Source organism: Lonchura striata, chromosome 17 (genome assembly GCF_046129695.1).
Source record: "Lonchura striata isolate bLonStr1 chromosome 17, bLonStr1.mat, whole genome shotgun sequence".
NCBI lineage: Eukaryota > Metazoa > Chordata > Aves > Passeriformes > Estrildidae > Lonchura > Lonchura striata.
Genome location: NC_134619.1, coordinates 14354918 through 14370839, shown reverse-complemented (window position 1 = coordinate 14370839; position 15922 = coordinate 14354918). Strand labels below are relative to the sequence as shown.

Genomic DNA, 15922 nt, shown 5'->3' with positions numbered 1-15922 from the left:
CAAGTTGAGGAGCAGCACACACAAAGCACAGCTGCATGCTGGAGCTGGGGGTTGTTTGGGTGAGCTGTATTGCTGCTCTCCAAGCATCCCTCTGCTGCCATTGGACAAAGTCCTCTCCATCTATGCTTGTGCTGACTGTGGAGCTCTGCTTGCACGATAAATGGAGCCTGGATCCACTGCAGGAGGCTTGGGAAGCCTGGTCAATACACAGGGCATTTGTTTTCTTTGAGTGCTCTGTAGAGGTCCTACACTGGCACTGGACAGAACATGACAGATGAAAAGCTCCTTGGAAGCTGTTTAGGCACAATGATTTGTTTCCAACAACTGGAGAAAATGTTTTGCCTCAGATCTGTCATGGAGCCTGGTCTTAGGCACAGTTCCTTTTTTGTGTGTGTGTGTGTGTGTGTGTGTGTGTGTGTGTGTTGTGCCTTAGGTAGGTGTTCTTCATCAGAAGAACTGCATGAGCTGCCCTTCCTGGACAATGGGCTGAAGGGCTATTGGAGGCTCAGAGTGCTGGGAGCAGCTCCGCCTGCAGGTCCAGGCAGCTTCAGCACTGCTGGTGATGATGGAGCAGAGCTCAGACAAGACTCTGAAATCCTCTGTAGCTGGTGCCACTCGATCCAGCTGCTCTAGTCAGGAGGTTTTGTCTTGTCCTGTATCCATTTGGTGGGATATGACTGGAAGGTACTGAGATTGGAAAATGGGGCCTCAACAGTGGCTACAAGTACTGGCCCCACTTCACCTGCAGAATGAGCAAGGTTAAAACTCAGCTTGCTCATCACTACCTCTGAGGAACGCCTACCACCCAAATAATGTGTCCTTGGCTTTGCTGTTCCTGCTGCAGGTCCTCCAGACCCTGACATCTATGTGGAGCCCATCACGGAGGAGCGTGCTGCCAGGACCCTGTACCGCATCGAGCTGCTGCGGAAGGTGCGCGAGCAAGTGCTCAAGTGCCCCCAGCTCCACGAGCGCCTCAAGCTGTGCCAGCCCAGCCTCTACCTGCCCGTGTGGTGGGAGTGTGGCAAACACGACCGGGACCTGCTGATCGGCACTGCCAAGCACGGCCTGAACCGCACTGACTACTACATCATGAATGACCCCCAGCTGTCTTTTTTAGACGCATACAGAAACTATGCCCAGCATAAAAGAACAGGGCTCCCAGGCCCAGAAACCCTTTGCTGCCTTTACCAGTCTAACTCCAAACTCTACAGTTCCCCTGTGTACAGCCAGATGGACCAGTCCTGTGAAACCCTGGAGAACGAAGCTGAGAGTCACATCAAGCTAGAAACTGTGGACAGCACCATGTCCCAGGCTGGCGGCAGCCCGCTGGACGCACACTGTGAAACATTCATGTCTGAAGTCCGGGACATCATTTCCAGCAACTACGACGAGAGCTCACTGCCAGACTCGCTGGTGTGCATGATGTACGATGAGAAGGCCTGTCCCAGCGAGCAGAGCTCCCTCACCAGGGACAGCCCAAGCTGCACAGATGTCGGAAGCAGCGTCGCCAAACTCTCTGAGGGCAAGCTGGAGGGGGATGAGGATCCATCCAGCTGCGATGCAGATGCCATGAGAGAGGTTCCCTTCCTAGAAGGTTTGCAGGTGGTCTCTGACCAAATGGACAATCAGAATGAGGAAGCTGAGCCTTCACCTTCTACCCCTGAGAGCAATCCCTCACAGAGTGCCCCATCCAAACTCAGCAAAGGCTTGGAACAGAAAGGAGCACTTGCCAGCCCAGCAACAGGGCTGCCTGAGCATGGCACCATGGAAAGGGTCCTAAGTGTCGGGCTCTACAGTCCCAGTCTCCATAACTATGAACTAAAAGTTCCTCCTGAGCAGAGGTTCATCAGTCTGCTGCAGGAGAAAGGATTAGAGGCAAAGTCGGGGCCAAGTCAGAGCCACAGTGAGGAAGATGAGGAGGAAGAAGAGGATGATGATAACTCTGAGGCAGCAGCAGATGCCGAGGAAGGCTTGAATGGTTCCGGGACCAGGGCTGATTTTGACCCCGAGGCTCATGAACTGGGGGGTGAGGAGCAGAGCTCTGGTCTCCCCACACCTGAGGACACTTGCCCAGAAGATGTGAATGGCGAGAGAGAGTCCCTGGGTCTGGGGGAGCCCGGGGCAGAGGTCAGGGAGGACTGTGGCTTGAATGAGGAGAGCACCCAGCAGCATTCACCGGGCCAGGCTCAGAGCCAGCCCTTCAGCCTGCCTGCACCTCTGCCTCAGGGGGGGCCTCGTGGGGCAGAGACTCCCTGTGTCAGGGGGGAGCCCTTGGGGCAAGGTGCTGAGGGGCAGACAGGCTGCATGGAGACCCTGCACCCTGAGCCTCAGGGCATAAAGCAAGAAGAGTGTGAGAACAGAGATGATGGGGAGAAAGCCAGCAGCAACCAGAGCCAAGGTAATGTCCTGAGAGTTCCCTCAGGTTCACAGTCACCTCTGGCTATCGTGGGAAGGACCTGCTCTCCTCCCTGCAGAGCAAAACCTTGGGGCTGCCTAGCCTCCCATCTGTAGGATCTGAGGTCGCTTTAGCTGTTGCACCTGGGAGCAAAAGGTGTTGGGGGCTGCATTTGCCAGTAGAGCCGACCAGAACCCTCCACCCTGAGCCCCAGCAGCTGTTCTGCTAAGAGCATGCCATGGAATGCAGGATGCTTTTCCCTTTCTGGCACAGGGCACTGCCTGTTGAGCAGCTCCCTTTGGAAAAGCATATGCCCTCCTTCTCGCCCACCTGGGAATGGCCATGCGTGGGGGTACTGCAATTCAAGCCTCCCAAACTCATCTCAGGGGAATTATGTTCCTTCCTGAGCAGCTTGGGCTGCCTGCCCTGGTCCAAGTCTGCTGCTTCTCTTGGAGACTTGGGGACTGTTTGGGACCTTTGTGGAGCTAGCTGGGCATTGGGGTGGGAATGTGTGAGGAGATACTCCCAACTCTAGACAAGAAGAAGGGCAGGGTGGTGGTGGGTTCTATTCTCCCTTGCTTTTTTAGATGGTCCAGAGAAGTACTTGGAGGAAGAGAACAAGAATTCTGCTTCTGTCCTGCCTGGGGAGATTGATGATCTTCAGGATGCCCGGGCACCAACCATTGCCCAGCTGCTGCAGGAGAAGACACTTTATTCCTTCTCTGAGTGGCCTAAGGTGAGGTTACAATGAACACAGTTTGTATCAAAGTGTTCCTGGGTAGCCCTGGCCAGCAGTGGCTCACACAGCTCCAGCTCTGCCTCTTGCTCTTCTGCGCACCCCATTGGATGCTCTGGCCAAGGTGTTCTTCCCAAGCACCTGTGCCATGGAGATGTTTGCCTTCAAAGCAGTTCCTTGCTGAGCTGAGATCACCTGGGCTGGGCTTGACTTTAATCTTGAGATGTCATACACAGGTCACTCATTCCAGTTTAGCTTACCACCATCCAATTCTGTTTGCAGGACCGTGTGATCATCAACCGCATTGACAATATCTGCCATGCCATCCTGAAGGGCAAGTGGCCTTCCTCCAGCCAGCAGTTTGAGGCACAGAGCCTGCTAACAGCCCCAGCCATGGCCAGCAACATCGGCAGCAGGAGCAGCTTTACCGAATCAGAAGCCCCTGATCCCACCTTCAATAATGGGGTCTTAATGTCACGGGTACAAAAGGTGAGGGAGGCCCTCAGGCGGTGGAAGGCTCAGGACTCTGGGATGAGACATTGCCCAGAAGTACTCAGGAGTTTCCCAAGTGGGCCCCCCTGGTGTCAGTTGGGGTATATAACACAAGGTTTAAGCCACTTGACCCCTGGTGATAGCTCCTATCACCAGGGGATAGTGCCCCGTGCTCTCAGCCCTGCTGCCCTCTTTGGAAGGCAGCTGCTGTTCTGTGGCTCTAGCGGTGCTTCCAGAGTCAGCACTGGGGCGCCTGACATGGTCAAAGGGGACATCCCACCCATATCCCAAAGGAAGGGGTGCAAGGAACACTGCCCTGTCAAGTCCCCAGCTCCCAAGTCCCAGTGCTCCAGTCCCCAACAGTCACATTGGACAGACAGGAGCTGATGGTCTGGGGCCCCAGCAGCTGACAGAGCAGCCATGTTTATAACACCTTGTGATATCTGAGTGTGTGCGAGGGTGCTCCTGCACCACCCCCACACAGGGAAAGAGATGTGATATGCCCAGGGAAAGGACAGGGCTCCTTGGAGAGGCAGTGATGACCATTAGCTCAGTGCTGGGGTGAGGAGCTGTGGTCCCTGGGCAGGGCAGGAGCAGCTGTAACCAACCCTCTGTGGCTTTTGTACACACAGGAAGGTTTCCTGAGCCCTACCTTTGCAAAAGATGAGCGGAAGCACAGGAGACCCTATGAATTTGAGATGGAGAGAGATGCCAAACAGAGGAGCCTGGAGCAGCTGGCAGCAGCCCGTGTCCATCCGCCCATTGTGCTGAACGGCTGGCGCGAGGCAGCGGTGGACTTGTCCAGAGGCTCTGATGGGTCCCCAGGGAACTCCTCTCCTTTCCCCCTGAACACAAACATGCCCAAACTGGGGACCGTGAATGCCCTCCAGAGCTCCCTGGGCATGGACTTGTCTGGCATCCTACAGGCAGGATTAATCCATCCTGTCACTGGACAGATTGTAAATGGCAGCCTCCGAAGAGATGATGCTGCCATGAGGAGGAGACGGGGCAGGAGGAAAAATGTTGAAGGGATGGACCTCATCTTCTTGAAGGAGAGGCCTCTTCCAAACAGGCTGCAGGTGGGTTGATGCTCCCTCCTTTCACATGAACCCAGTGGAGTCAGTGCAGTATGTTTCATGGCCCAGCTCACCCCTCCAAGCTCTGCTGCCCATGACACTGTGCAGCTTCCTCCAGGACAACTTGGTTTGTGGAGGACTAGGCAGCAGTAGATGCTACAGGGAGGAAGGGAAGTTATCCCTCTAGTTTAAAGCACTGGGGAGTGTTTGAATCCTTTTAAACATTATCAGAAGCTGCTGTCCCACCTCAGGAAATGTTTAGGTTTAGGGAATATGAGGAAGACAAGATCCTGCTACCCCTTTTTGCCTTCTGTACTGGGATCCACTTAAAGAATGGAGCAAGACCATTGCCCCTAGACCACTTTTAGGAGTGATCTGAGGGAAAGTTGGTCTTCCTGGTGATTGGAGTGTTTCCTTGTAAGTTCAGAAGCATCTCTAAGCTCTCTCTTCCCTCCCTACCACTAGTGCTGGGGATGGAGTGGAAATGTAATGTGGTGGTGGGTGGTGATTTAAGGAAAAGGCACTGGGAGTATCTGGATTAGTCTGTGCAATGGGAGCAAATGACCTGCTTTGGGAGCTGTGCTTCTTGGGGTGCACATACATCACTGCACACTGCTGATGGGCTGTCCCTGCTCCTCCTTCCATGGCAGGATGTTCAGGAAGACCAGCCACAGCCCCCTCAGAGCAGTCCCCTCCCTGATGGGCCGGTTGCAGCTACCTCAACTCCACAGCCAGTCCCAGCTGCAGGCAGCCAAGAGAAGGCTGTCCCGAATAAGAGTCTCCTTGACTGGCTCCGGCAGCAGTCTGACTACACACTCGATGTCTCCAGCTTTGGCACAGTAAGGGTGGCCTTAAGTGACACGTGTGTGTGTGTGTGTGTGTGTGTGTGTGTGTGTGTGTGTGCGTGCGCCTGCCTTGTGTGTTGCCCTTTGTGTTATGTTTTCTCTTGTAACATGATTTGGGGTGTTCACTGGGGCTGTTCAGGGATTCATGACATGTTTAAGAGGTGAGCGCTGTTCCCCTGTACAGCAACAAAAAGCACTTGCTGCTGGAGAACTCCTCTCCTTTCCCTCAGGACACAAACATGCCCAGACAGGGGACTGTCAGTACCCTCAGGGCTCCCTGGGCATGGACCTGCTTGGCATCCTCCAGGAGCTGAGGTTGGTTTTTCAGCTGCAGTGCATCTATCTGCCCAATGCACAATGTGTTCCAGAAGTGCCAGGGATGGATGGGGACAAAAATGAGAAAATGGATTTGAGGTGCTCAAGGTCTGTCTATGTTGTTCTTTTTCACCTGGGGTCATTATAGGCAGTGCTGTTGTACTAAATAAGGTTCCAGGCAAGAAAAAACCTGCTCTCTTTAAGAGCCAGACCAAAGAGGCTGTGTTGGAGGCTGTGGCCATGTGGCCATGAATGCTCTCAGAAAGTAGTGGCTCAGAGTGAGGTGCACTGTCTGATTCTTCCTCTCTCTCATAAACCTCCCCCTCTGGGTTTCACAGGTTGGTTTGCTACGGGTTTCAGCTTATTTAGCCTGTTAGACCATGTGGTAGGCAGAGCACAGGCCATGAAACAGAGCAGGAAGAAATATGGTAAAACAGAAAAGACTCTGCATCTTGGTCCTGGAGGATCACGTGCCTGAGGCAGGGGTGTATTTCCTGGAGCTTGGAAGTATAGGCAAGACATTTGCTTTTTAAAGCTTGTTAGAGATGAGAGGTGAGGAGCCCAACATCTGCCCAGCAGGGTGGTGTTTGCTTTTCAAAGTCCAGAGACACATCCAGCTGTGTGCCCAGGGCCAGACTCACAACACCCTTGCCTTCCAGGGAGGTACTGGAGCCTGCCCAGTCTGACCCTGCCTCTGGTGAAGCTCTTGCTCCTAGAAAGTCCCAGGCCAGCCCTGCAGGATCTCTTCTCTCCATGCAGGATGGATTGAGAGGGGCTTTGGGGTACTGCAGTAGCTCAGTTCAAAGGATGAACTGCACTCAGGGTCTTTTTCTGACTCTCAGGAATCCGTGCTGTCTGAGTTGTTTGTTATAGTGCTCCATCCCTGCAGGCACATTGACAGTGGGTGTGCAATGACTTGGCTGTAACTCGGTATGTTGCAGTTCCAGAGGGCTCTGATCCCAAAGAAACCTGGTGCAGCATCTCTGTGGTGAAAACAGCTAAAAGAGGAAGGAAACGGCACAGCTGAGCTGGTGAGAAGCAGGTGGCTGTATGAGACTGACACAAGTGGCACACGCAGACCTGTTCTCTCTTTACTGGCTGTATGCAGTGTCCTGTTTAACAGATGCCTGTATAAGAACCTGCAGTGTCAGGAGTCGAGGGGAGTTAGAAAGGGCTAAAGCACTCTAAGTGGGGTACACTGGAGACCCCTTTATATCAGATCTGTTCATTTGAGAGCTGTTCCTGTGGCAGGGACCAGTTTGTGCTGCTGGTGCTGCTCCTGCCCCAGCCTGCAGGGATTCCCTGTCCCTTGAGAGCCCATTCATGCTGCTCTCCTGCAGGGCTTGTAGCTAGCCAGGCTCATTAAGCCATCTAGTCTCATTAACACTGTCTTGTTTGCACTCCAGAATTTTTCAGACAAGCCCAAGCAGAGGAGGCAGCGCTGCAAGGACCCCAGCAAACTGGACATTAGCTCTCTGACGGGAGAGGAGCGAGTGCCGGTGGTACATAAGGGTACCGGACGGCGGGTAAGCAAAGGCCTGTTCTGTGCTCTGCCCTCAGTGTCCCAAAATGCTTAGCAGACTTTGAGCTCGCCTGTGGGGGAGATTTAATCCAGAGAAGCCTATGGATGAGACAAAAGTCTGAAAGAGGTCTCTAATCTACATCATCCTATAACACATGCGTGCCCGGGGACATGCAGACCTGTGAAGTAAGTGACTGTGTGAAGTAAGGGATGTGGAAGTGTAGTCCCTTGCCAGGGGGCACAGACCCCTCAGTGGCAATGGAGTACAGCCTTTGGCTTTAAAGCCACCCTCAGCACAGTCCTGTCTTGTGCTTCCCATCCTGGATTTGATTGTTCCCCTTGAGTTCATTGTAATATGCCACAAATTGTAACATTGCCATGCAAATACCTTTGGTTTGTTCCTCCTTATGGGGCACAGACCAGAGCACACCAATACTCATCCCACTGCTGGGCTTGTAGAAAGTCCAGAGGGTTCAAGGGCTTTTTCTTGCTTTCTAAGCAAGGAGCTTGGATTTACTCGTCTGCAGTTTAATCTCCAGGGCACTGAGGTTCACCTCTCTGAACAAGACGGGGTGTTCCAGAGTACTTTGCACCAAAATTAGTTCTTAAACACACCCAGGACTGTACAAGGTCAGAAGGTGATGTGACATTAATCACTTCTAAAAGCAAAACTAAAGAGTGAGGCAGAAAGGTTGTTTCAGCCACATCTGTGTTCCCCTTTGTTACCCTGATGCTGGCCTTTCCTAGGTGAGTTGGGGACTTTGCCAGTTCTAAATATGGCTTTTACCAAAGCTCTTCCCCATTGCTGGTACCTGGGAGGGCAGTGGACTGGGCCACAGAGGCTGAACCTGCCTTTTCTCCCTGAGCTGTGTGTCTGGAAGCAGCAGGCACACACCAAATCCTGAAGAAAGGCAAGTGTAGCAAGGCAAGAGTCTCCATCCCAGCCAAATTGCAGCCCAAAGCAAGAAACTAGGGGAAGTGTAATCATATTTTTTTGTATTATTTTACATAACTGTCTCTGCAATAGAGGTCATCCTTCTGCTGTGTTTTATAGTTAGGGGGAGCCACGGCACCAGCATTGAAGGAATTGCCAAGGTGGCTTGATGCAAACTTGGAGTATGCTGTTGCAGCTGACTGGGCTGACATTGTTAAGCTTTCAGTAAGTTAGAGCTTTTGGAGAAATCTGTATCATGTCATCCTTTTTTTCCCCTCCCCATCCCCACAACCTTTCTCCAGTGAGGATCTGGGAGCTGTGAGGCAGGCCCTGGGCTGGGCGTGTGGGAGGGGATGGCTGCAGCACCGGGGCAGAGTGGGAGGTTGGGCCGTGCCACCACCAGCCCCGTGGCCAGGCCACAGAGAGGGGGCCAGTGCCCCGGGAGCGGGGTTCAGCGTGCCTGGCTGCAGAGCCTTGGGGTGCTTAGGGTAGCAGGGGCAAGAGGAATGCCCTAGGAGCTGGACAGAAGGGTATGGACAAAACATTCTCATGGGTCAAATTTTCCAAAACACCTCTAGCTGACGCTTTTCATCAGTTCCTGTGAGCTCTGCCTGCACAGCCGCAGGCCCACTGAAGGCCCCACAGATCACCAGGCCTGAAGGGTCAGACACAGGCAGGGAGAGGGGCAGGATGGAGTCTCCTGTGCCACATTCATCCGCCCTGTCCATCCACCAATCCCTGCCCTGGTGTGTGGCAGAGCCTGGGGAGGAGCACTCTCCCCTCCAGCATGCATGACACTGCCAGATTGTCCTGCCCTGCCCCACAGGCTGGCCTTATCCAGACTTCTCCCTGTAGACCCTCTCACCTGCTGCCTGGTTTGGGGCTGCAGTGGTTAGTGTGACAACCTTGCAGAGGGCTGGAGGGTGAATCTGTTGGTGAATCTTAGAGGTTTGTACTCCTCTCAAATTGGTTTATCCTTAGCACTGGAGATTTGACATGGTCTGTCCCACTACCCAGGGAAAGGCTCCATGGCCAGGCTGTCATCAGGGCCCCATCTGGGCAGCCAGCCCTGGGTGAGCTGACAGCTCTTCCTTCCCCTGACTTGAGGGGACAGTCTCTTTGCCACTGTGTGCCTGGCGCTGCCTGGGCACCTCTCTTGTGCCCTGCTCCAGTGGCTGCATTCCCATGATCATTCCCACCCCATGGACACTGAGCTTTTGGAGAATGCATACCCATCCTGGTAGGGGAGGGATGCAGAAGGATGGCTGGCAGCTCTGGGCGCTCAGGCCAGCAGGAGCTGGGGCTGGCTGCCCCACAGAGCCTGGGGGCACTCATGGCCCTGTGTAGCTTCTCCCACGTGCCAGTAGGAGATGCTCCCAGAAGGTTCTCCCTCCTTTGGCAGGTGCTGTGCTGAGCAGACTGCCAAGCACATCTAATTCATGCTTCTGCACTACAGATATCAACAGGAAATACTTTTCCTATCTAAATTTATTATTCAAAATGGTTCAAAGAGTGGTGATATTGATACCCAAGGGAACCACAAAGGGAAATATTTAAATGTCTTTGTTGAGGATGCTGAAAACGGGAGTGTTAAGCTGTGCTGTGGATCCTCCCGCACTGCTCTGTGTAACCAGATGGTCTCACCCACTTCTGGCTGCTGTGTTTTGGTCCCATGTCTCTTCTGTCAGAAGAGCTTTCTGAATGCTCCCTGGCATCTCCATGAAGTTCTGACGAGGAGCTCCTCTCTGCATGCCCACTCTCTGTGTCATCCCATTAGCTTTGCTGTCCTGCAGAGCATTGAAAATTTGGCCCTTCCTATCTCAAGAGGATTTTTTCAGCTGTTCCTGAAGGCACAATTAGAGCTGGGCAGGGAGCCAATTGGGCAGCTGACCTCATGCTGCCCCGGTGCTTCTCGCACTGTGAGCAGCTGGTGCTGAGGGCTGGGGTGAAAAACAGGGTAAAAACATGCTTCCTTCTCCCTTCCCTGAGCATTTGAGAGTGCAGGATCCTGCCAGGGTGGAGCAAGGGTGTTCTGCATTTGGCAGCCTCTCTTGGGGAAAAGTTGTGTGTACCTGTCAAATTCCATATCATGTAGGCAAATATTTCTGTGCTAACACCATCTGGGACACAGATGTGGGCATGGACAAGCCAGATTCCCTTCGCTGCAGTAGTAACTGTCGGGTGTTCTCTGTTATGTCTCATTTTCAGGGCTACTTACCTGAAAACAAATTCAATCGCATCCTCACCGAGCCTGTGCTCCGGGACACTGGGCCGCGCCGGAGAGGGAGGAGGCCCCGGAATGAACTCCTTAAAGGCCCTGGTGTTGTAGCAGATTCTTCTTCTGGAATGGGACCACTGTTCATGAATGGACTAATTGCTGGGATGGATCTAGTGGGACTTCAGAACATGAGAAATATGCAAGGGATCCCTCTGACTGGGCTGGTTGGGTTTCCTGCTGGCTTTGCAGCAGTGCCCTCTGGTGAGGATGTGAAGAGCACCCTGAGCATGTTGCCCATGATGCTCCCGGGCATGGCGACTGTACCCCAGATGTTCGGTGTGGGAGGACTCCTCAACTCCCCGATGACCACAACTTGCACTGCGACTGCTCCGACTTCGTTAACAAGCACAACGAAAGGTGGCACAGCCAGCACCGAAAAAGCCAATGAGGAGAAACAGGGCAGCCAGGATGGGAAAAGGGAGCCTCTCACTGAAGACAAGCCTGGTCCTAGTTCATTTTCTAATCAGACAGAATCTGCAATAACTACCAGTAGTCCTGTAGCTTTTAACCCATTTCTTATCCCAGGGATGTCTCCTGGACTGATCTATCCCTCCATGTTCCTTTCCCCTGGCATTGGCATGGCGCTGCCTGGCATCCAGCAAACCAGGCACTCGGAGGCGGCGAACCTGGAGAGCCAGAAGCGGAAGAGGAAGAAAGCGAAAGGGGAATTGGCAAATCCAGAGCCAGAAACTGTCTCACTGCCAGAAAAAGAAGCTGCAAACAGTCAAAACTGTGTGCAGCAGAGCCTGCCAGTGGTGGCAGAGAAGGAGCAGGACGGACCAGCAGAGGAGGAGCGCCAAGTAGCTCATGATACCGATTAGACCTTTTGTTTCATTGAAAGAAAAACACAAAAAGATGGTGGCTTGTGAGTTTCTTATCCCATAAACTCTTTGTTACTTCCCCTCCCACCCTACTCCACCTTCATAAACCTGTGTTTCCATGAGTAATATTATCTACCTAATTCCCTGTCAGAAAAAACTGGTGACATACTACATGTTAATAGTTGCAGGGTCTTGCCACTTTATTAGATAAACAGTGTTGTCTAGCTAGTATGGGAGGCACTGAATTCTCATTCTGTTTTTCCAGTCGATCATCCCAGCTGACAATAGCAAATCCAGTACTTGGTCACCCCCCGCAAATTGCTCACTCCTTTGAGAAGAAAAAGCAGCAAAAAAAAAAAAAAAACCAAAAGCAAAAGAAAAGTGTTTATCTCTTGACATACACAGACAAGGGTAATTCTGTCTACAGCAACACTGAATGAAAAAGCCTATATTTGGGCTAAAAGCACAGCTATAGTAAGTGCTAATGTGTATTTTTGATTTAAAGTATTTCCCTATTTTATCATGGTTACTAGAATAGTAGTATAGACAGAAGTATATAACTAATAATTGAAAATGCATATATTCATTTCTTTGAAAGGAAAAGCATAACTGGTAGTGATATAATTTCTTGATCACCCCCACCTCAAAGGTTTGGAGACAAACTGCAGAGAGTGAAAAAACGATGTAGACATTCTTTTGTGTTTTCTAAAACCAACGTTTGGTTTTATGTTATGTGGAATTTAGTTGCCCTTTCCTTGGTAGTTACAGGAACTTTCCAGCTTGGGCTGGAAAGGTTTTGCACACTTGCATGACTTTTCTGGGGTTACTGTATCTGTAGCAGCCAGTTCCTTCATCATTCTGCTTGTCTTCAGTTCTCTCTGGCATTAGTTCTCAGCTATAGCATTACAGGTGCTCTAAAGGTATTTTTTTCTAGCCATGAACAGACCACACTGATTTTAATGATCTTATGTGAACACTTAGGCTTTCTGAGTTTTTATATCTTCCACTCCTTACCCCAGAAGTGGTGTTCTTTCAACAAAAATGGAGAAGGCTGTAGGCCAGCTTCCCTCCTTGGGCAGTCCTCTGAGAAGGACCCTTGAGACTTTCAGAGCCTGAGTTTCTTACTTTCTAGCGGTGGACTGTGAAGAGATGATTTTGTCTTCTTCCCATTCCGTTTGCTGTTGAACAGTATTTCCAGTCCTCCAAATGATTTCAGCATCTGCATTTCAAATGGATGGGTTTTAATGCTGCCAGCCCCCCACTCCAGCGCTGGGTACTGAGACTCCTCCACAGGCAACTCTTCCGATTTCTCCTTTCCTTCACTCCTTTAATTCTTCTTTCTCTTGGGGTTGTTCTTGCTTGCAGCTCATGGTTTGAGAATTGAGTAAAGCCACAGTGGTGCAGCAGTGAGTGAAGGGCAGGCGGGGAGGGAGTTGGAGTGTGCTACTCATCAGTTTCACACTTGGTTGTCACAATTTACTGTATTTTTTACTTTTTTTTTCTGTTGCAGTTTTGCTAATTTATCGGATGGTCCAAATGTTTTGACATAACTATTTCAGTTTGCATTATTTATTTATGATGCTTTTTGTCATTGTCTTTTATACATTTGGGATTATAAATTATGTACATGTTAAAATTAGCATCTCAAAGAAGTCTGTTACCCGTGGTCATAAAACCAGTTGGTTTTTATTTTCACTGAATTTATTCCCAGTTTACTGGATTGGATGATTTTTTTAAAGGATTTAGCTAATCATAATGCAGTTCTCCTCCCCCCCCCCCAATAATTGTGGTCTATTTAATAACATTCGTGTAGCATAGATACTGTATCACTGTCGACAGATTTCTTAGAAATGCTGCTATCTCTATTTAACTAACATTTTGTTCAGTTTTTGCCTCCAGTGGAAGCAGAAAGGGTTTTTTCAGCTGTTAAATCCAAAATCAATATAATTTATTTATGTAAAGAAAAGTCACAATTGATATATTTTTGAACCTTTTAAGTACTAACTTTGTTTTTATTCAGTGGAAGAACATGTACTTGCCCTAAATCCTTAAAATACAAATGCTATAAAACTTCATATATCTTCAAAGCCTTACTGTGAATGGATACAGAAATCTCTTCCGAGTCCACTTCTTGTTATGGGATGATTTTTCCAGGGTTACATGGATAAGGAACAGGGTCTAAAGTGGAATTTATTTAATTAGTCAGCATGCTCTATACCTTGTTCTTCCTTAGCAGACATGTATGCTACGTCTCTGGGTGTTTAGGCTTCTCTTTGCTACTTTGTGACCCTTTTGCAACCCGATATACTCTGTGGATTATTTAGACTGTAAGGCGTTAAGTGGCTGCTTCTTCTTTTCCATCATATCCCAAACAAATGCCAAATTTTGACTGGTTTTCATGGCTATTCACACACATACATCCTTCACAAAATGTGCTAACAAAATAAACTGTCTGTGCTCTTGAACATGGATAAAAAGAAAAATATTTAAAAGTCAGATTTTTATTTTTTTAATTCAGTGACTAGAGGATGCTTATCTTTCAGACTTGGGAGAGCCTTGCTACAGATGTATATAATTTTTTTCAGCAAATATATGTGAATGTTTAATTCACCTGACTCAGTGATAAACGTGACTTGCCTTTTTCTCAGCATGATCCCATTGAGAAGCTGTTGAAAGCAGCTGCCTGGTCACTGCTCTAGGCTGCTCCTGGTGCCCTGTGTGTTACTCTGCTGCTGGCTGCGAGGGGGCGAAGCTGCAGCTCCCACTGCGCCCTGGGTGAACTCGCCAGCCTGAGGGAACTCATGTTCCACGTGGGTTGCAAGATGCCAGGAGCAGCCCAAGCTCCAGGGACAGTTTAAGCACAGAGGATGTACCAGGGCTCTCTGCTGACATGCTTTTTCCGCAAGGGTGGGCAAAAGTCCAGAGGCCTCCACAGTTGTCTCACACACCCCCACCCTCCAAGCAGTTACACCCCTTGGCATGTGCACAGCCCCTCACAGCAGGTGGGGTACTGGGGGTGCTGGGCTCCTCTCCCTGTGCTTCCTGTACCTCCAAGTTCTGTGAAATGCTTGTCCTAAATCTCTGTGTAAGGATCTCAGGCTTTAGCAAAGCAGACATTCGTCAGTGTTTCGTCAGAATGATATGTAGGACCAGCTCTATTCTTCCAAGATCCAGGAAAAAAGACACAGAGTAAAAGCAGTGCTTTTACTGCTCCACCTGCTCTGTGTAAGCACCTTGTCCTGGTATTTTGTTGCTCCTTTGGGGAGGAAGAATAGAAAAGTACCCCACAGAAAAGACTGGCAAAATGGTATCATGAGCTATGAATTTCCAGTTCCAGAATCTCTCTTTAAAATCTGGCTCCACACACTGCATCCTTGTGCTCGGCATCCATAATGCAGGATATTTGCTGGCAGAGGCTACAGCAGGAGGGCCCTGGAGGAGCATGTGCTGGCTTTGAGCTGTCACATCAGTGGTGGCTGGTCTCTGTCTCTTCAGACAAGGTGTGCTTCCTGCTTGCAGCACTGAGTGGATGTGGTGGAGGATGGGCACTGTGGGCACAGCTTGCTCCCTATTGTGTTTTACAGGATACAAGTGCCGCTTCCTGGAGAGAGTAAAACAGGCACAGCTGCACATCCCTGCTGTCCTTGCCTGGTTTTTATCTGACAGAAGTCTCATCACACATTTAGACAGGATCTCTAATTCCCTTTATAGTCACAAAAAAGGGGGGAAGAATTTTCCTCAGTACTGAGCCATGGTTGGAGGAACTTTACCTACCCTGGGTGCAGATGTACCCACTCTGGGCTCTTGACAGTTACAAGAAAGGATTTGGGGTTGGAAATCTTGGTCAGCAGTGAGCAGAAGGCAATTTCTCTAATGACATCTGGTTTGCATTTAAATTTGAGCTTTTCAGTGCAGTTTTGTTCCTCACCTCTTCAAGGAGCTACTTCAGCCCCAGAGCTCTGGAGCACAGGCTGAGTCACGAGATCAAATGTGAGGAATCTCCTCACATTTTACAACCTCAAAGAAGTTTCCAGGGACTAGGCTACAGGTGAAGCCCCCAGATGCTTCACGCCCCGTGTGGCAGTGCCCAGCTGCCCATAGCACCCATGCTCGGCCATGGGCACCAGACAGCAGGCAGTGCTGCCAGGAAAGAGTGCTGCCAGTGCTGCAGAGCAGCATCTCTGGGAAAGCAGAGGGAGGAGAAATCCAGCTTCTCTCTCAATCCCCTTCCCGTCAATCTGCACAGTGTGCCTTGTACGTTTGGACAGCAGGCCTAGGAACATCATCCTCACTCTCCCACATGGCTTTTGGGGATGCTCGTTGTTTCATGGTGCTCCCAGGGGTGCCTGGAGGCCTTTGGTGCAGTGCCATAGGTGGCACTAATTTCTGAAGAATCAAGATTTCACCTCAAGAGGTATAAAACAATGCAAGATCTTCAGCCCAAGCAGAAGATGTCTCATTCCCCAAGTGGCCTTGTTCTCCCTCCAGTGGGATTTTTATTAATGAAC

The 15922-nt window shown here is 50.5% G+C and overlaps 1 protein-coding gene across 10 annotated transcripts in view; it reads left to right on the top strand.

Annotated features, from left to right (window-relative positions):
- CHD6 (chromodomain helicase DNA binding protein 6) overlaps positions 1-14029 on the top strand; it is a 100879-nt gene extending 86850 nt beyond the window's left edge. For 8 of the 10 annotated variants that reach the window (XM_077787056.1, XM_077787051.1, XM_077787057.1 and 5 more), the window contains 8 exons: positions 845-2398; positions 2983-3131; positions 3414-3620; positions 4256-4702; positions 5350-5538; positions 7266-7385; positions 8436-8540; positions 10524-14029. In XM_077787056.1, coding sequence (XP_077643182.1) covers positions 845-2398; positions 2983-3131; positions 3414-3620; positions 4256-4702; positions 5350-5538; positions 7266-7385; positions 8436-8540; positions 10524-11414 — 3662 coding nt within the window. In that variant the 3' untranslated portion in view covers positions 11415-14029. The remainder of the gene's footprint in view (positions 1-844; positions 2399-2982; positions 3132-3413; positions 3621-4255; positions 4703-5349; positions 5539-7265; positions 7386-8435; positions 8541-10523) is intronic. The other 2 variants (XM_021536641.3, XM_077787055.1) reach the window with 1 other exon arrangement.
- Positions 14030-15922: the final 1893 nt, after the last annotated feature.